General features: G+C 48.3%; 1 protein-coding gene across 1 annotated transcript; it reads left to right on the plus strand.

Moving 5' to 3' along the window:
* Nucleotides 1–59: 59 nt before the first annotated feature.
* Nucleotides 60–20,922, plus strand: LOC105835289. The gene is made up of 11 exons (XM_012678412.3): nucleotides 60–1,615; nucleotides 7,569–7,773; nucleotides 7,869–7,977; nucleotides 8,130–8,985; nucleotides 9,066–9,499; nucleotides 9,702–9,811; nucleotides 12,677–12,799; nucleotides 14,403–14,498; nucleotides 16,818–16,993; nucleotides 17,095–17,290; nucleotides 18,278–20,922. Exons 1-11 carry the CDS (start codon nucleotides 1,142–1,144, stop codon nucleotides 19,492–19,494), a joined length of 3,996 nt encoding a protein of 1,331 aa, XP_012533866.2. The 5' UTR covers nucleotides 60–1,141; the 3' UTR covers nucleotides 19,495–20,922.
* Nucleotides 20,923–21,034: the final 112 nt, after the last annotated feature.

Consider the following 21,034-nt stretch of genomic DNA (forward strand, 5'->3'; position numbering starts at 1 on the left):
TTAAGTTAAATCGAGATTAAAGTTAATCTACGCTGATAGAAACAAGCCTTACAAAAGATAAAGAGAAAGTTAAGCAGAGATTAAAGATTAATTTACATTGGTGGAAACGGGCATAAGTCTGTTTAAAAAAATAAAATTATTAATTTTTGTTTTGTTTGACACAGAAAGAAATATTAATTGAATTAGAAAAATTATACAGTTAAAAATTTTGCTACAGACAATCCTGTTAAATTTATCGTTGATTAAGTTGATTAATTGGAGTTTAGTTGAAGTCACCCGAAAAAATCATTGTCATCAACGGAATTATTACTCTGAGAAAAAAAAATTGTTGCGTTTCATCTAGATTTATAACTCGGATAAAACAGGAATTGGTATTGTCGACGAGAGTGAGTGAAGCAAAGGGAATTCGCGTATCTCATTCTCGCGTCTTTCAACCGATGGCGACGGGATGGCCGAATCGAGCGGACAATACAAAATATACGCTGATGCCGATTAACGCGTCCTTTACCGGGATAATCGTGTAATCGCAACGCGTAACGATCGCACTTATGTACGTATGTATGTGTAGAAAACAAAAAATGGAAAAAAATAGAACGGTCGGAATGCGTAATGCCGCGAATGATGAATCACGCATCCCCCTTGCTCCGCGTGAACGTAGGCTCGTGACTCAGGGGGGAGCACAGGCTCCCAAGGTTGCGAGACAAAAGGGTAGCTCTCTCGGACTCTTGCCCTACATTCGACGGCGCCTCGTTGTTTCGCTTATCAGATAGGAACGCGTTATTTTCAGGGGTTTAAGGCAGTTTAGGCTTGAGGCTTTTTTTTTTTATTGTCGCGGCCAGTTACGCTTACGTTTGCTCCGGCAAACTATTACCGAAAGAGAAAAGAAAGAAAGAAAGAAAGACAGAGAGAAGAAGGGAAGGAGAAGGGATAGATGTTGACGTTGGGACGTTTTCGCGCGCTGCTCTCTGTGTTTTGATGGCGATCGGTATATGAAAATAGAAACGCTCGAAGGGCGCTCAGTGGCAATGAAACGTCCGCGTAGTAATCGCGACGTACGTGGCGCGATTCAATTGAATTCGGCTCCGTAATCTCGTCCTATCCTCCCTCCCCGTCGTCCCTCGTGCAAAACATTTCGCCGGTGATGATGATCCCGCCACCCTCCGCCGCGGCCCTTCGCCATCATCACCGCCACCACCACCACCACCACCATTACCACCACTACCCTCGCCGCTTCCGCGATACAGCGGCGACGAACAGCGACGCCTCCGCACGGCGTCGATCAATAACACCGCCGTCGGTGACGCCGGCGTCGAGAGCGTCGTCGCGCTTGCGAGGGATCAGCGGCGCGACGCGAGGCGTCGCGTTATCGGCGACGAGAGTCGTTACGCCGTGCGTCGTCGACTTTGGATCAGCGGCGCAGCAGCAGCTGCAGCACCAGCAAAGAGCCTCCTCCGGTGCGAGCTTCTCGCTCGCGGTTCCGCGGCGACGGGCATGTGACCCGGGACCCTCCCGTACGAGCCGTTATTCGCCGCCAACGAGGAAGGACGCACGTCCCCCGGGAACTCGTTCGAGTCGAGTGCCGAATCGCCGAGGTCCCACCCACGAAATGGCTAAGGTAAGAAAGCCTCCCTTACGAAACGAAAGGGCGATAATGGAGAGGAGGACGGGGAGCGCGTGGGCGGACAAGAGGAAAATGCAGGAAAACCGCGGCCCACACGCGCGTCGAAGATCTCTCTCTTTCTCGCGCGCGCGTCGATTGCGGTAAACGGAAGAAACGTTAATTTGTTATTGTTGTTTCTCGCCGAGAGTGGTACGTTTAACCCGCGCGCTGCGGCGTGGAAAAGAGAAAACCTCGGCGGCGAGAACGGAGCGGAGCGGAGCGGAGCGAAGCGAGCCCGGCTCGCCGCTCGAATTAACGCGAATGACGGAGGAAGGAGGGAAGGACGGATTCGCGAGGGTAAACAAATACTTGGATAAACGGATGGTAAACGAAAAACAGAGATTTCGCTCCTCTCTCTCTCTCTCTCTCTCTCTCTCTCTCTCTCTCTCTCTCTCTCTCTCTCTCTCTCTCTCTCTCTCTCTCTCTCTCTCGCTCGCTCGCTCATACGTGTATCCTTGAAAAGTGACTTTTGAATCCTGCCTTATCTTCGTCGTTGCGTCGCATCACGTAGGTGGAAGGTGGTCGTTTAATAAACTTCAACGCGACCGGCTTCTTCGCGACTGTCGGATTCCGCTTGTCACGCGTATAACCCGAGGTCCTGCGCTTCAGGCGGGGAGGGAAAAAAAAAGGGAGAAAAGAAGGGTAAAGAGGAAAGAACGACGTATACGTCATCGCGAAATAATACCGCGCAGCTGGATCGCATGCCATGCAACGGCGAGGAGTTGGAGTTGCCACTTTTACATAATTTAGAGCAACGTTCCAAGGCGCAGCCGCGGGCAGACGGATAATCTGGACATTGGCGAATTTCCCAGTGCTCCATTTAACGGGCGCGAGAATACGCGCGCCGACGACGACGACGACGACGACAACGACAACGAAGACGACGTCGTCTCCCTCCCCCGGCGTGACGGACGTTGAATAATAATAAAACCTGTCTCCCTTCATTTTCTTATTTCTCTCTCTCTTTTTTTTTTACTTTAGAAAAATTCCGCTCCAACGACCAGATCAATTTCATAGTTAACGTCAGTCTCGCTGACCAGCGCGTGGGAAGATAGCGCGAGGAAGAAACTTTCTCTAAACCGAGCTACAGAGCCCTCCCCGCGTACATTAAACGCGATAAACGCACTAATACGACGACATACAGACGCACGCGGTGTCGTCTCTCCTCGTCGAGCGAAACAAGTGCCAATCCCGGAGACAGAGAGAACTCGAAAGGGAAACCTCCGTCCCTGAAAAACCGAGCTACGTGGTCACGCGGCGTCGAGCGATCGAGCGGCCGAGCCGCTTCGCACAATGATAATAATATTCGACGTCGCGTACACAACACGCAGCGCCGCGCCGGCGAGGGACACGCGGATTCACGGCTTGGTGAATGCGAATGCCTGGCCGTGTATTCCGACAGGATAGAATAATCGTCGTCGCTCGCTCGTTCGCTCGCTACGCGCCTGGCGGCGGCGGCGGCGGCGGAGGTGGCACGCGGCAGGTGTAGCCGGGGATCGCGGCGAGGCGAATCCGGAACGTATTTTATTGTCGTGTGTGCACCACGTCGCGTCGGCCGCGCGACGCGTGATCGCGGGGACTCGTTGTCGTTTAGTCGCTATCGATCCTCCGACGCCTCGCGAGCTCTTCGCGCGCGCGACAGAGAAAGAGAGAGAGAGAGAGATTGTTTTGCTTTTCTCTCCCCCACCCGCCGTCGTCGTCGCCGCCGCCGCCGCGGCGGAAAAACTCGGCGCGGCGCGGCGCGGGAGAGAAAACCGCGCGCGAGACGAGAGAGAGAGATACCCGGTCAGTGCCGCCAGCGCGCCAGCGAGAGATGCCAACGACACGGGGTACGTTTTTCACGTCTCTCCGTATTCCATCGTGCGGGATAACTTGTTGCGAGTCTCGTCAATGGGACGCAGTGACGCCACAGGCGGGACAAGTGTAAACGGCGCGGTGGTCCGACTTCCTCGCGGCGTATGGCGTTATGGTCGTCTTGACGTCGGTCGGTGTCAATGGGTCCCATTGAAATTAATAACGATCTTACGGCGGCAGCGGCGGCTGCTGCGGCCGCTTCTAAATGTGCGTACACGCTCGGGAAGACGAGTCTCGGCAGCTGACGGTCGCGTGACTCGTCGATTTTAAACTCGCGACGGTCCTCGTACGCTCGAGGAACAAACAACGAGGTTTTTAAGATAGCTTATCTACAGGAAGATCGTACATTCCGATATTATTTGTGGAGTTCGAAGTGCGACGACGGTCTGGTGTACAAAAAAAATTTTGCCACGTTTCCTTCGGTCGCGATTGTAATTAATGTTCAGCGCGTTGTTGACACTGACACCGATAACGATTCAACACTCCGGCCTCTTACGTAACGTCCGAACAAATGAAGCTACGCTAATGTGCGAAGACGCAATCCTTCGCGGATCCTGGAAGCACAGCGTAACTTCGCCGAGCTCATTATTCGTACAAACGGCAGGCCTATTCCGCAACTCTGGACGACAGTGTCGTTGTGTTGTGTCGTTACGCAACATTTTTTTACCATACGTTACACTATGCAATGTACACTGTCGTTGCGGAATAGGTCTATGGATAATTTAACCCTTCGCGAATCAGGTAAATAAACAGCCAATTTGAAACGAAGATTTACCCTTTAGAAATTAAAGATTTATTACAGAAAATACAAAACACATAAAAATGTATTAACTTCTAAGTAAAATAGAAATTTAAAAAAAGGTTAATTTGCTTAATTTAAATCTACAAAATACTCGAACTTTAATTCAAGTATTTATATGATTATATTGCTGAAAATTTTTATACAATGTTAATTGAAATGCTTAAAACACCTCACTATATATAGAATCTTATTACCTTTAATGTAACATTTTAATATTGTAAAGTAATAATAAATAATAAATTTTCTAGCTTGTATAAATATTCATTCTTATAATTGATTCACGTGACATTTTCTTTATATTATTACTTTTGTAGAGAAGATAAATTTATTCTTTTATTTAAAAAGGTAGGTTTCTGGTGATTTCACACATTTATATTTATTTCGTAAAACAATGAAAATAGTATAAAATAAAAATATTATCACTCTGATTTATATAACGTAATGAAGTTTTAGAAAAACACACATACCGATGGAAAATGTGTTGTATTGTAACTAAAATTGCATAGTAAAATAATTACCGTCAGAAATATTTTTATATTATTACTACAATATTAATAATAATAAACCTATGCATGGTATATTTTAAAGCTGTGTAATTATAGTGTAATTTTTTCATAGTTGGCGTCACCATAAGTATGCGGATATTATACTATTATTATACAATAGTTATTATAAAAATTATATTCCTGACTGTAATTATTCTACCGTGCAATCATAGTTGCAAGTATCACATAATTTTCAACCGGTACACTCGCTTGGCGCCTTTTTCATCTTTCTTTAAAAAAAGGTAATTTCGTTTGGTATATTTAACTGAAATATCATAAATACTCAAAACAAAGAAAACTTAAAAAAAAAATTTAATTAAACTAACAACATTTTTCCGATGTATCTCGAATAAAAATACAGCGGGTTTTAAAACCGTCGGAGTTAATTTGATCCCGCGCGCGGTTCGCGGAAGGTTAAGACGGAGCTGAAAGGGGGAATTGAAAAGACGCTACTCCGCGTGTCGCAATCCTCGGTTGATTCCCGGTCGGATTCTCGTGGACAACGCGCGGCTCGGGCACGGCCACGGCGACGCGGTCGATCGCGAACGCGTGCCACGGACGGACGGACGGCGGGAATGTATTCCATCGGAATTATAATCAATTGCCGTGGCACGCCGGCAACTACGCCGTCGATAGACGCCAGCGTGTGTTGTTACGAGTCACGCTTGCCGCGCGCATTATCTTAATTGCGCGACATACAAGCCGATAATTGCGGGAATTCTATAATAAAATACGATCTCGAGGTTTTCTACCTGAATAGAAATATGCGAATACCGTACGCGCGCGCTCGGCGGCGTGATTCTATACGCTTTTCATCCACGATTTCTTTCGCCTTTGGGCGAGAAAGGCGGAGAGGAAGTGTCTCATTATTTCTTCAGCGACTCCTAAGCTTAATTCTAAAAGAATCGGTTGGATCGCGCCTTGTAATTCATCCGAGAGGCGCGGACGCGCTCAGACTCGCACATTACGGTGGCATTGAGGTGTGGGCGGTTTCCTCGTCTCGGAAAAGTAACAAACCATGACTGCTGAACACGCGTCGGCACAAATTGCGAATTAGGCCTCGCGCGCGCGCACGCTATTTGACCTTTCTCATAGTTATATTACCTGCTTCGCACCTCGCGCCGGGTGGCCGCGGCGCCTCGCTCGACGTAAAATGCAAATTTCATTCGCGATTTCTTAATTCTCGCCGCCGCCGCCGCCGCCGCTCTCCCTTTCCTCTCGCAAGAGTCGTACAATTACGTCGCCCGTTGACTCGCCGCTTTTTTTTCCCCGCCTTGGCGTTTTGTCGTCGTCGCCGGGCGAGAAAATGAATTTCGATAGCGACAGAATAAAATCTAAAGGATGTGAAAGGCAGGCGCAGTGGTGGCCGTGATGATTGCTGACCCATTACGTTTACCGCTTCGCGGTTGGCTCCTGTTGAGGATTCTAACGAAAACACCGCGGCGGCGTGAAGAAAATGTCGCGCGTGTATACGCGAACGGTAGATTTTCGCGTTTCCGCCCCGTTGCGTTGTTTACACTTTTGCGCGAACGTTTCGTGATAAATTGGCCCGATTACCTTAGATAAATTGGACAGATTGCTCGACTCGCGACGAGCGCAATTTTTATCGCTGTTATTTTTATTGTCTTTTTGCCTCTCCCCCTTTCCGTTTTCCCTCCTCTCCTCTCGCGAGTCTGTTAACGGCGGCGCGACGACGCGACGACGACGACGACGACGACGACGACGACGATCGGTTCCAAAAACACAGCGGTTCGGGAATAGGGAAGAGAGGTGATCCGCCGGTATAATTTACGGTCGGGAGCCCGACCCGCGTGTAGCGGTTCGCAGTAACCTAGTTCTCAGCCCCCCCCTCCTCCTCCCACCCCCGTCTACACGCTCGGCGTTCTATTCGTCGGTGAACTCACGCACGCACGTATGTACTACTCGCGGCTACGTGCCGCGTCCCGTTTCTCAGATCGTGGAGAAAGAGAAGGAAAAAGAGAGAGAGAGAGAGAGAAAGAGAGAGAGCACCGATGTGATATCTGCTATTACTCGTGGAAGACACGCTAGCGGCCACAGCCTTCTGCCTCGTTCCGTCGACGGAACGCACTTCGGATCACCGAAGGAGAAAGAAAAACAACGGCTCCCCAGGGGAATTATTGGGTGTTTTAAGCGGCGACATTAATAATTATGTACTTCGCGCCTCCTCCGAGAGAAGAAAACGAGCCCGGCAATTAGTCTCGTAATTAAGTCACGTGCCGCCCGTCGTCGCGCAGCGTTACGCGCTCCGTGGCGAAAAGAGGAAGCCGAAATTGCGCGGCTGTCCGCGTTTAAGGAGGAAACAGCCACGAAAAAGAAAGAAAGAGAGGGAGAGGCGCTCCGCCATGAACTAAAATTAAATTAACCAACTGACAGAGACATTTCTGATTCATCTCGCGAGGGGTGGAGCTATTATTTGGAGGTAGGCCAAGGGCGACGGACTCTACCTTGCGCCCGTCGAATCGGATCTGACCTTGAGAAGAAGAGAAAAGAAAAGAAAAAAATATATATATTGTATATAAAATTAGTGTAATTAGGTAGTAATTAATTGTAACTAGGGAGAGAAACTTTTTTTTCTTTTTTTTTTCCTTATCATTTCTATCAGGATGATCATCTTCGCGTGACTCGCGAGAATTTAAATTGCGCGCTTACACACGCATCAATTCGCACTCTGTTCTCTTGTTCGCAGAACGTAGGGGAGAGTCGGATACCTGTTCCACGGGCAACGCGGCCCTCGTTCTTCCCGAAATCGAGAGTACTCGAGGCGTCGAGGCTCCTGACGGGAGGTCGCCGATCAACGATCTTCTCGGGATGTTTACAGTTTAACAGCGAGGACGAGTCCCCCACGTCGCGGGAGTTCACGGGATTCGCGACATCTTCGCCCAACATCAAAAGTAATTCGCACATCTATTGTTAATTAAATTTACGCAGATATACGCTGTTTCCGCGTATCTCTAACGTGTGCGAAACGTAATTTTTTTTGTTTCAGCGGATTCAACGGCAGATAAGACATTCACGATATCACCCGCGTGGGACATCGATAAGAATGATGTGCAACAATTGGTACATCTCAGCGAGGAGAAAAGCAGCCTATTCAGGTATGGATCGTATACACACAACACACACAACACACACCGCGCGCGCGCGCGCACACACACATATAGAAACTCGATATACATTGTTCCATTATTTGCTTTGAGACTCGACACTCGAGTATACTTTATAACGTGCGTTCTTCCGCTGTGTACAGGCTACTTGAAGATCCTCAGCTGAGCATGATCGAGGATATCGGTGACACCTGTCTCGTAGAATCGTCTCTGGGCAATTACAATGATGCGAGCGGAACGCCGCATTATTTAATGCTGAACAAGCAGAACTCCTTCGAGCACGACGAGAGTCTTGGAATATTGACGCCGGACCAGATGACCGATTTCACGGTGGCGTTGGAGTGCTCCAGGACACCATCCTGCGAGAACCTCACTGGATCGGCCGGCTCGAAATTGGCGTTGACCCGAGCGTCCGCGTCGACGAGACCGCTACTGGACGTGGAACCGGCGGAGGAGGGCTGCACCGAGAGGACCCCCTCGCCGGAGGAGCTACCGCTCGACCCCAAACCCGTGGAGCCGATCAGAGGTAACGCCGTGCCGGTGAGCTTCGTCACGTCGGTAACGAGCATCACCAGTCTGGAGGCGGGCTATCAGGGAGACGGCGAGAATTCGCGACCGGCCAGTCGCGGCGCGGATCCGCCGTCCATGGCGGCACCGCCGGTCAATCTTCCCGCACCTTGCCGTCAGGATCCGATGACCGACTCGGACTTCTTTACCGAGAGCGACGCGGACGCGCACGAGGAAATCGTGCGGGGCGACAGGAAGGCGCAGGTGATCGACGGCACGCTGTTCTGCGCGCCGGGCGAACGCGTGTGTCCCAGCTTTACCGGGGAGGAGATGGACTCGAGCGGGATTTATTCAGATTTGGACAAGCTACAGGCGCCTGGCGAGCAGGCGCCGGAGGAGAACGACGATCATACTCCGGACACCGGAGACACCGAGCTCTCTCAAAGGAGTCAGCCATCGCCCAATGCGAACGTTATCATGGATTACTTACAGGTATGTTAAAACGTGAAAGAGCCAAGTTTGGTTTAGTGCGAAGGAATTCTTGGAATTTCACGAAACATTTGTTTACACAGAATTCCACAAAGTCATCAGATGAAACGAGCAACACGAACGACACAATGGTCTCTGTCGAAGTCACGGCGATCGAAAAAGTCGAGAAGAACGAAAACATTAGGCCCAAACCGCAAAGCAAGGCCGATACGATGCCTTTGAAAAAATATAAGATGCCGAAGAGAAACGTTGTCTCGAAGATCAAGGCGATGATCGAGTCTTCTTCGAAAGACGACGCGGAGAAGGAGGCGAGACGCTCTCAGAGGTCAGCGCGAAAAGGCGGACGCTGGGATGCTGTGATGAACAAGATAGAGGCTGGTAAAAATGAGCAGAGAACGAGATCGGTTAGGAAAGAAGTGAAATCGAGAGTATTGCAGAATCTAACTCTGTCGCCTTCCACGAGATCAACGTCGAAGAAAGCCGGCGACGCAAACAACAACAATAACAAGGACAAACGGTAAATCTAAATCAAACTTAATGTAATAAACATGTAGCGTAGACTTTTATTTTCATCAATATCGCGAAATATCGTTTGGTATCAGTAACTTTATTGATCAATTTCAAATATATATAATTAACGTACAACGATTACAAAGATGTTTTTTTTTGCATTCTGATCCTATATATTATGTTATTATAGAAATACTTGTAAATTCTAGGAGGCTGCGTGGCTGGCAAGAAATGAAATCACCGACGCAGGAAACGGCCAGGAGTTCTGTTCGTAGTTCCATGAGCGACCTCAGTAGCGGCCCAAGTAAAGACATGCCAAGTAAGTATAGCATCATTCGTATTTGAAGAATTCGGAAGTATAATCTGGGTCACATATAGATGAAGAAGTCTTAATTAGAATTATATTTGTTAAATGAATCTTTTTAAACATATAAATTAATACACCAGATATATAAGATTTTCTTATATGTGACTTGTCATATTGTTGACACAAATTCCATTTATTTATTAGACTAAAGTTCTGTGTTAGTTAAAAGTTAATGTTTTCGTTCTTCTCGACTTTTTCGATCGCCGTGACTTTACGACGGTTATAATATTAATCTCTTCGCAATACGAGCGATTTTTAAAAGCCAGTCGAAACGTATCAAAGATGCGACATTGATGGGGTCCGATTTTGACAAGCCGCGTTAGAGGCGTTGAACAATGCACGAATTAAACAATGTGATTTCTAATTCGGAAAGCGGAAATGTCCCAAAATAAGAGTCAGGAATTCTAACTTTTTGGTACAACAACTTACCCATCGGATAAACATGGGTCTATCTTTATCTTTCTTTCTAAATAAATAAGGACAGATAATAGGTATCTGTGAGGTAAAGCTTCCAAATAAATTGGAACAATCGGCTCTCAGAGTTCTATCCCGGCAAGAGGGAGAGATCACTCTCCGAGGATCCGCTTACCTACCGGAGGGAAAGGCGAAGTCTCCTTATCGACCTGAAAGAGTATTGAAAGCTCTCTGGCTCAGTCCGAGGATGTCGGCGGGGGCGGGGGGGAACTTTATTGCCCCTTTTGCCGGCGCCAATGGAAAACACGAGGCGCGTTCTTTTGCTTCCACTGCACTGTTAGAGCAAAGAGGAAGCCGGCCGCCGGCGGCGCATCGCGCAGCTTCGCCGCAGTCGCCGCGCTCCAACGTCCACCATCCGGTCGACAGTCCTCGGTGGATCTCGTGCTAGGTCGTACGGTGTGGGGGTGTGCGTGTGCGCGTGTGTGTGTGGTGTGTGCACGTGTGTATCCCCGATGCATTTAGCCGTCTATCGCGTCGTCCTTCTCCCGTCAGACGCGCATCTATTCGTTCCTCGCTGTCGCGCGCGAGTGAAATCGGGTCACCGGATAGTGCGTGGCGATGCGTAAGGAACCCATACGCGGGGGAGAGAAAGAGAGAGAGAAACTGTGACAAAAAGGAGAGAGCGACAAGAGACGGTTGCTGACGGCCGACGTCTCGTTAGCGGAGTGCGCTCGGTACACCCAGGCGGTGGCTCGGACTGAACCGACTCGTTTCCTCGATCTCGCTGGTGACCGACTTGCAATCTTGCAAATTCTGTTGCGATCGTCCTTCTCTCGACGCGGTTGTGCGCGAGGACCAGGAGGAGGATTTTAAGGCCGAAAGCCTCGCCTCTTCGCTGACCTATTTCGCCGTGGCGTTCTTCTCTCCGCTCTCGCGCGCGCGCGCGCGCGCGCGAGCACGTGCGTGCGAATTATGCGCGTGTGAAAAACTAATAACGTTCGTTCTAACGAATCTCCCGAAGTTCGATCTTCCACCCGCGTCGCGGACGATCGACGTTACAAATCCGACGACTCATTTCTCACCTGTCGCGCCGGAATTCAACGTTCCCGTTACGATCATTCGCGCGGCCATGTAACGTCGGTCCAACCGCGAGCGGATGATATAAAAAGAAGAAGAATACATTAGGACTCGCGTCCAGGTCCGTCAAGCAGCGGCCGACAGCTGCACGGGTCAACGCCACCGCGAACGGCGTTATTTCCGGCCACTTTCTCGGACCACCCTTCTCGTCGTGCTCGCTTTTGCATCTCGGCGACTCACGATGCGTCGTCGCGCACCTCCGTCGCACGGCGAGGATGCCTGCCACCCATCCCCACCCCTCACGTCGACAGCGGCGGCGGCAGCAGCGGCAGGTGCACCGGGCCGTGCGACGACCACGTGCGTTGCCAAGGTCGACGACTGTCGTCGGTGCGCGACGACTGCTGCCGGTCCCTCGATCCGTCCCCCGTGGCCTTACGCAATCGGAATAATCGGCGGCCGCTGAGCGGCGCGACCCACGCGACGATCGCGTTTAAGCGAAGGGCCCCTCTAAAACACTCTCGCGCGCTGGAATTCGCGTTGGGATATTTATGCGTAGGTCGTGCGTGTGACACGATCTTTGCCGATCGGTGTCGGGTGGCGCGGGAGATATTACACGCGGCAGTAACAACGCGGCTGGATCGAAGGAGAACGGCGTGTTCGCGATCGATCGGCATCGGCGCCAGCGGCGGTGGTGGCGGCGGCGGCGGCGGCTGTACTCGGAAAGGCGGAAGATACCCGTTGTATACCGTTGTGTATGCTGATGAACGACGTCGACACGACGTTGCGGCCGGCATAATACACACGTACGCGTCTAGTGATTCTCACGCTCGGCTCGCGGGCAGGATGAAGGTGGCACGCGTGAGGCCAGTCGCGCCGCCGTCGACGAGGACCACGGACGACGATCTCGCTCGCGGATTATAATGGCTAAACGGTGAACAGAGAGGGAGAGAGAGAGAGAGAGAAACAGAGAGACGACGATGGGTCAACAAGGATCGAAGGACAGGGCTCTGCCGAGGAGAACGGATTTCGCCCGGGACTCGGCGAAGATGCGCCTCGGCAGCTTCAAACGAGGTAGAGACGCAGGATTGGATATGTTGATTTCGCCTAACGGTTGATCCTTCCGGTGTGTGTGTGTGTATCTGTGGTTTTCGCGGTAGAATCGACTCTGTCGGCCACCACCTGCTGTTTTCTCTCCGTGGCCGGCCTTTAATCTCGCTCGCGCGATTTCGTCCCCCCTCCCCCTTCCCTCCGAGGGAGAGTAGATATTAATCTCCGTGTTGTCTTTAAGATTCTCCCTCACGCCGCGATGTTGTTATTTATTTTCAGAGAGATCACCGACGTCCGCGAACCCGTCCCGGAGGTTCGTCTCGAATGGCAATCACCATCCGGTCCGCGTCAACAGCTTTGACGCGAAGAAGAGCTGCGTCGACGTGGCGACGGTTGAACTCGGTAAATATATATATATACTTTTGCCAGTCCTGTCATTCCAGATTATTAGGTAACTGCGCCGCGCACGCCGTGCGTGTGTACGCTTCGGTTATGATAATCGGGAGAGCGAAGGGGAAAAGTACACGGCGAGAGAGAGAGGAACGGGAGCACCGCCGTGTATTTCCGGCTGGGGCACTGCTGCCGTGACGAGCGACGATAAAAGGAGAGAGACAGAAATGGAGAGAGAGAGAGAGAGAGAGAGCGTCTCTCCGGAACCGACTACGTTTACCGGTTCGCGATTCATGAAACGATAGAACGTTAGAGCCGCTAAGTGGCACGTGGAATATTTTCGAAAATTTCTCTCTCCTAGAGACCTTTTTCTTCCTACTCGGTAGATAAGAAGAGGTGCCTGCGATCGTCGTTGCGGGATGTGTTGACAAAAGTCCACTCGTGGCTTTTCACCTTGCTACTTTCCCCTCCCTAAGGCACCGCGAAGACCGGGAGAAATCCTCCGAAAGGTCTGATCGCGAGTCGTGATGAATACTCCATGCCTATACTCGTTGGACGTTTCAGGGTCACTTTTCACGTTGATTAGAGTCTACGAGCGACTCTGACTAAATTTAATCAGCCATTAATTTATCAAATGATATTAGAAGTTTTTTTTTTACTATGAACAAAATTATCTTTTATAATGTGTATAATTATTTGTACTTAAAATTTTGATTAGTTGAACGTATTATGCATTAGGTTCATACTGACCATTAATTTGTAATTTACATGTTAACGAGTCAAACGAGTAAATTTGTGTACATTATATTATTTGTTACTTAATCTTTTAGTTGTGTTTATTTCACTTACACTTGAACTATGTTTAGGATCAGACTAAACGATATATTAAAAATTTATAAAACGTATATATTTTATTATTTTCTTATTTTATAATTGTATGAGAAGATAATATAGTTTTAAATATCTTTATATTTTGGATGTGAATTACGTTAACAATAATTTTATATCACGAGTATCTTATAAGAACCTTCAGGTTAGGAAGAAAACTCCGATTAAAAGTAGATATGAATATATTAAATTAGGAATTACGAATTAAATAATACTTAACAATTTTGCAGCAAATAATTTATTTAAGAAACACTTATACTATCTTATTAATATGAGCGAAATTATTAATTTTTCGTTTTTTAACGTATGAAAAGATTAGATTAAGGGAGCAATAGAAATAATATATATGAACGAAAATTGCAACGAGTGATTCTGCAAAATGAATTAGTCGCTGATTAATCGTAATAAAAAATTTGTCAAAAATTACTTTTAATAACTCTATTGCCTATGCTATGTAATATAATAATAATAATCTGACTTACGGTTGTTAAATAATTGAATAATATATTTATACATATTGTTAAATGTGTGGGCAAAATAATAAATACGTGCGAATAAAGACCCTGGGTGAAATAAACGTTCGTACTTCATAGTTGAACTCCGCACGGACGATAAAACGGTTCTCGTCGTACGGTACCCAGCGCGCTCGCCGGTACGATCGCGGAGCTCGAGTATTGCTGTTTAGTGTTTAACATGCTCTCGTTAACGCAACACATTTTCTTTACAGAAAAGAGCCCGCCGTCAGCGCGGAAACCAACAATAACGAGGAGATCGACGGCCAATACGAATGTAAAACAGAAATCCTCCGTGGCGTCGATAAAGGGTACGTTTTGACTTTGACATTTAAATTCTTTCACGGATTTCCTCTACCACTTGTCGTCGCAAGTTTTCACCGGAATACGCGACATCGAGACGCCAATTCATTAGGATTTTGTCGTTTTGCGAATGACAGTTAAATCCCGTCGTTTTGCAAAAGGATAAAGATAAAGAATTCATATTTGCGCGTCGTGCTTTCCAATCCATTAGCCGTGTCGCTTTAATGGCAGCCGGTTTCTAAAAAAGTTCCCACGTTTATTCTGCGACACACGCACACGCGCAACGCACGGTCAAGCGCATTAAATTTGTCTCTGGTGCAGTAAAACGCATCGCACGCGCGCGCTCGCTCGCCCATGCGTCCGGACGGACGGAGTTACGGTGTCCTCGCTCGCATATTGTGATGCGCACACATGCGTGTCCCTCCGGGCGCGAGTACGAGTGCGTGTCGTACGTTTCAAAGAAAGTCACGGCTTTCACCCAATATAATAGTCCCGAGCGCTAAAAGTCAACCTGTTTACCCGGAGCGTCTCGGAGCTTTGCTTTCGAAACTCCTTTGAAAAAGGAAAAAAGAAACAAAAGAGAATTTACTCCGCGACCTGATCTAACGCCGCCGCTACTAGAAAGAGGGAGAGGGGACTCGCGCTATCGCGAGAACCGGCTGTTTGTCCTAAATCGTAACGGAATGGCGAAAGCAGCGTTCCGCGTGTTCAGCTGCCTCTCGTCTGTAAAGGCGGAAAGGAGGAAACGTTGAAAAGATGCGTTGTTTCGCGTTCGACACTCATCGCGATATATCTCCCGAAGACATAAGAGACGCGTTTGTATACGACATGGAGAGTCAGTCGCGACTCACGACGGCCGTAAGTAAGCGCGGACACGCGCGCACGTTTCCCATCTAAGGAATCGTCGATCCCAAATCGGAAAACTCGCCGAGTTGCTCGCCGGCAGTTTTGGCGTTCCGAAACGCCGGAAGTAGGTATATACGATCGTCACGGGGAACTTTGCCGAGCGTCAAGTAGACTGGCTGCGAAGGAGGCAGAGGATTTTCGGACCCAGCGAGGATTTTCCTTCGAAGATGGGACCTCTCTCACGTGCGAAAGGTATCACGCAGGCGCTTATTAGTCCTGATAGATCCTACTTTGCTGAGTAGGAGAGTGTTTAGGAAGACGACAAGAAAGGCCGGATGGACGTGGGGTGGGAGGCATGTGGCTCTCCGAGGTGGCCCGCGGCTCGTGCTAATTCAGTCGAAGCGCGAACTCGGCCAGGCGGATTGTTACGAGTGTCGATCCTGATTAGAATCGATGAGTCCGTCATTAGAATCGAACCGATCATTCCTGTCGCCGACGACGTGGATGCCCAGTTCAAGTGTCGCTCCGTTCAATGTTCAGAATCGAAAATCAAGGCTCGTTGAGTCGGTGTACTGTTATATGTGGATCTGTTTACATCGCATCTTTCTTGCGCGCGTTGGCGATAAATGTCCCGACGACGCTACGTAGATCCGTTCCCAAAATACTTGAGTTTTTCTGACGCTTGACGCGACGGCAGGTGCCAGGAGGGAAGCGCGCAGGAAGCGAATCTTCTTGGCCGCCAGCGGCTGGCGCGGAGACGATCTTTTGGCAGTTTCGCAACTGGAACTGCGCGTCGCAACGGCTGACCTTAACCCGGCGACGTCTCTTCATTCGGAACGGCGAACTTGAACACAATACTCGTCCCGGTTCTTGAAAGAGAAATAGAGGAGGAAAAAAAAAAGTCCCCCTTCGCTTTCGCAAGTCTCGTGAATCAAAATGCGACGCAAACGTCGGGAAATCTATCGCTTAGACGTGCCGGACGGTTGTTCCACATTTGGGTTGTTCCGATTTCCCCGCGCCGTGTGTCACGTGTGTGTCAAGTTGACGCGGCGTTGACACCGATCGGCCTCGACTCGGGAGAACCGTGTGTCTTGACTTTCCAAGTTCTCACTTCTTCATTGCCGAACTCTCTTCGGCTACAGGATGTCGCCCCCACATTCAACAACTTTTGACAGTGTCAAGCGAACAAGCGCAAACGATTTATTACTTTCGGAGGGGGCTATACGTTGACCTCCCCCGCGCGATTATTCGGGTGATCTCTCGGACGATAGAGGATAATAAGGACAAGCACGACTATGTCCGCGCGTTACGTGCGATCGAGATACTTATGTAGATTGACGGCACGTGGGTCGGTTCAGTGATACACCAAGCAGGGTGGTTGGGTCAGTCTGGCCGATGACGCTTTTCGTCTTGGCTCTTGCGTTTCTGTGTCTCTTTCGAGAATAAAGTCAATGACACCTCGATGACGACGCTGATTGCAGATCGCGAGTCCAAGGAGACTCATCACAACACCACCTATACGGTGACGGCGAGGACGTCGCCGGAGACGCGGGATCAGGCCGCGCAGACCATTGCGCCCTACACGAATTGCCGCGTGGAACAAGCGGAACGCGCGGCACAGGCGCTCGCGGTGAGCGTACGCTACTTGGCATTCGAGGTACGCGTTTTATCTTCCGTCATTGTTTGCCACTTAACTAGATCCGTCAATTCGAATCAACGCCACGTGGCGAGTAACGAAACCGCTGGTGTGTCTTTCAGCTGGACGCGTTTGCCACTCCCCGGTTGAAGAAAGACTTCGAGAAACTGAAGGCCGATTGCGAGGAAATGAAGAACGAGCGATCGGCCCTGCTGTCGGAGATCGACGTTTTCCGCGCGAGATGTGTCAGCATGGAGGAGAGACTCGAGACGGAGAGGGATGACCACCATAAAGCTCTGGATCAGCTTCGTGATGAGCGTAAGTCTTATGTAATACAATCTGTTTATTTTCTTCGGATCTCTCGCTGGCTAGTATATCTATATATATTCACACGTTGAAATCTCGCGATGACGCAATTCGTGGATAAAAGAAAAACTCCCGAAAAACGCTCTTCGTGGTCCGTGCGCGCCACAAAATAAACGAGAAACTGTATTGTCCAGCAGACACAAAGCCATCAGTTAGCGTTGTTCACGTGGTAACAGACGTAATCGTCCTAATGTCGGTGTACGTACGACACGCCCGCACGCGAAGTGGAACAATTATTAATTAAAGCGAACGGTTCAGCAGTGCCCACGCACCACTCGAATATTTGCGATTAATCCTAATAACGTGCCTCTCTCGTCCTTTTCTTGTCCTTATCTTTTTTAAAACATATTTTTCTTCGCCGAAGGATTTTGTTCTTAATTTAGTTCTCACGTAATGTTCGACGTTTCGATAGCCGCTAATTATAGATTCAATGTGTGCTCTCCGTTTAGGTTTGTACACACTTTTGCTTTTCGATTCAGGGCCAATATACTGCATTAAAATATATTTATATTAAATTGTAAAATTGGAATTAATTATTGAAAAAATAATTTTTATATATATTTATTATTTATTTATAAAAAAAAAATTTTTATTGCATATTAGATGTTAAATAAGCACTAGTAGATTAAAAAAAATAAGATACATAAATTAGAAGGAATAGAAAGAAAAATAAGTAAATAAAATTTAAAAAGAATATATATGTGTGTATGTGTGTGTACATACAATTAACATGAGCAAATACTATAAGCATAATAAACTTAAGTACATATTTAAATATGCTAAATAGAAAAAATAAAGAAAAGATGAATACGTTAAAACAAATTGTGTGCTATATAAACGGTGAATGCATTTAAATGTTCCATAAAATGCGATAATTAAGTTTATGCCAGTTTACCAGTCAGAAAATGAAAAATTCAAGTTAACATTCCGGTTTTCCAGTGGAAGCTCATAGGTCGAAACAGGTTGCCTCGCTCATCGAAACTCTGGAAGAGGAAAGGCATAAAGGTGACGTCAGGCTGGACGCAGTCACGAGGGAGCATCGCGCGACAATTGCGAAATTGCGCGCCGAGCAGATCAATGAGCTGGCTCGGAAAGAGGAGATGAGAAAATCCGTGGTTCACGATCAGGGCGCGGCGCTGATGGCGGAGATCGAGTCACTGAGATCCGTGCTCGAACTGAAGAGTCAGGAGAACGCGGTCCTTCGTTCAGAGCTGGACAGTTACAGGCGTGACATCGAGGAGAAGGACGCCTTGCAACTACGGCTCGATATGGCGGAAGCCAGATGCGAGGATCTGAAGGCGCAGCTTCAACGGAAGGAATCCTTCGAACGGCAAATCTCGCACGAGAACGAGATGCTTCACGAATCGATTCATCAGGTCTCGAAGCACAACAAGCGGCTGTCACAGCGGAACGAGGAGCTACAGTGGAAGCTGCGAAACAAAAACGATTGGGTGAGCGTCCTTGCGAATCAGCTAAATCCACGGTTGTCCCGATCCGCAGGTTCGGAACAGCTAGAACACAGTTATTCGCTCGACAAGAATGGCGCTCATTCGTCGTCTATGATGAAGTTTATGGTCGAGAAGGGCGCCTCCGTCTCTTGGACGCTGGAAATCGACGACTTGTCGAAGGGGCCGTCCGATTCGCTTAATGCGAAAGCAGTTAGGACCTCTGAGGGTGCGACAACACCAGTTTCTAGGCAAGGATCGCTCAGGTTAACGCCGAACGCAAGACCTGCCATGGACACCAGAGCGAGATCGAAGAGTATCTCTACTACGTGCGAATCGGCGCGGACCGCGACGGTGGATGAAGCGGCCGCGTGGTCGCCTTCGTTCAACTCGACGCCGGTCACGCGACGACGTCCTAGGAAAGACCAATCGTCGCCTTCCTCATCATCCTCGTCATCGTCTTCCACATCGTCGTCTACAGCGCCGACCGTGAATTCCGCAGTGGCCGCTGCGGTGGCGGCCGCTGCTGCGGCGGCGGCAGCGGTGGCTGATGATTGCAACGTCGGCGGCGGTCAGAGACCCCAGGAGGCTGGCGGGGAAGCGATGATCTCCGAGGAAACGTCGGCGTCCAGCAGCGAGGACGAGTCGTCCACCGGCAGCGATATCCCCCGGCTGGGAATACAGTATGCTTGGGGCAAGCCGATCAAGTAACACTCGAGCGAACAATCGCGGCCTGCTATTACCTGTCTGCGCGTTCCTTCTCCCGCGTAACAGTGCTGTTTTGAATCGCGAATTGTTGTACGGCCGCAATCTCTGGTTCTCTTGCCTACAGTGGAGTCGTTCCTCGACATGTATTCATTGCGGAACTTCGTTGATCATTCCTCTTCGTCCGTTTGCAGAGATACGTTTACGTTTCGTATTGTGTAACGTCGCCTCTTTTACTTTTCCAACCGATACGTCCGACCGAGATTCGGAGCGAGAGGAATGGCGTTTACGTTTTAAGCAAACGTGCCGCGCGATTTCAAACATTTTACGTGATTCCGGAGTATAACGTTGTAATTTAGTGAGATGTTTAAGGATGAATTCCACGATGTATTTTAATGTTACGACTGTATAAATTAGACTAGTACGATTGTTTCCGTGGTTTTCCCAATTACGAGAACGTTTCATCTTCCCGACACACGTTTTGCATTGCGATTTAAGGCAGTGATTTACCGCGTGGATTTAAGATAAGGATCTTCGAAATCCATTATGTATATCCATAATGATTTACCGATATGCATACAACGAAACTGCTTCGTTTGCTGTAATCAAGGCAGCCGTGCCTTTCTTTCGGGCAATTTTCGCCTACAAAGTTTACGGAGTTTACAAAAGTCATTGACGTGCATGGTCACACAAGATTTTTTATTTTTTCTGTTTTCTTTTTTTTGAACTTTGACGGACATTGAAAAAGGGGAGTTCAATGTTGTTGTTTTTTTTTTTTTGTTTTGGTTAACAGTTTTTATTGCGGTCCTGAGAATTTTATCGAATGTCCGATTGTTTTTATGGACACTTTTACAATTATGTGTGAGTACGTTTTTTATAAGCGTCACCTACTTTTTTGTTTTTGGTACAGAGACCACGTAGTATTGTGAAGATAAAAAAAATATATATATATGTAAGAGCATGACAAAAGAAAAATATTCCTCGTTCCTCGCGATCATGCCGATTTTCGTACTTGTAAGTCGATTATTTTTCAGATGATGCGCGTCGTCTTGCGTTATCCGTTTGTTGCGTTTTTGGAAAAAAAAATCTGATATTGTTGGCACAAATCCGTACCGACACTTCAGACGACGTTTGTCTGTGACGCGCCCTCGTGCGCACAACGGCAATCGAATCGCGGATGGTTTACCTGGTAGATGCAGCAGAGCAGTGATAACCATTAGTGACAAACTTGTAGCACGTTCCGACAAGAGCGTTAATTTCACAGTCCGTTCCATAGACAAGTCGTAGACTTTAGATATTATAACGAGAGAGAACATTGCTCGCCCGACATACGGAAGCCAAGTATTACTCACCGAGAAAGTATGTTTTCTTTTCTCATGTGTGCTGATAAGATCGATGTATTATATACTTCTCGAATAAATAAGTATCATCTAAGTTGTAGAGCAATCTGGAAAGATTTCCGTTTGCCTTTATCGCTCAGCGATTAGCCGAGTCAGGAGTTTGTACTTTGTGTTTATTCGTCATTAATTAAACCCAAGCCGCGTTT

The sequence above is a fragment of the Monomorium pharaonis genome, chromosome 5 (assembly GCF_013373865.1).
Source record: "Monomorium pharaonis isolate MP-MQ-018 chromosome 5, ASM1337386v2, whole genome shotgun sequence".
In the NCBI taxonomy this organism is placed as follows: Eukaryota; Metazoa; Arthropoda; class Insecta; order Hymenoptera; family Formicidae; genus Monomorium; species Monomorium pharaonis.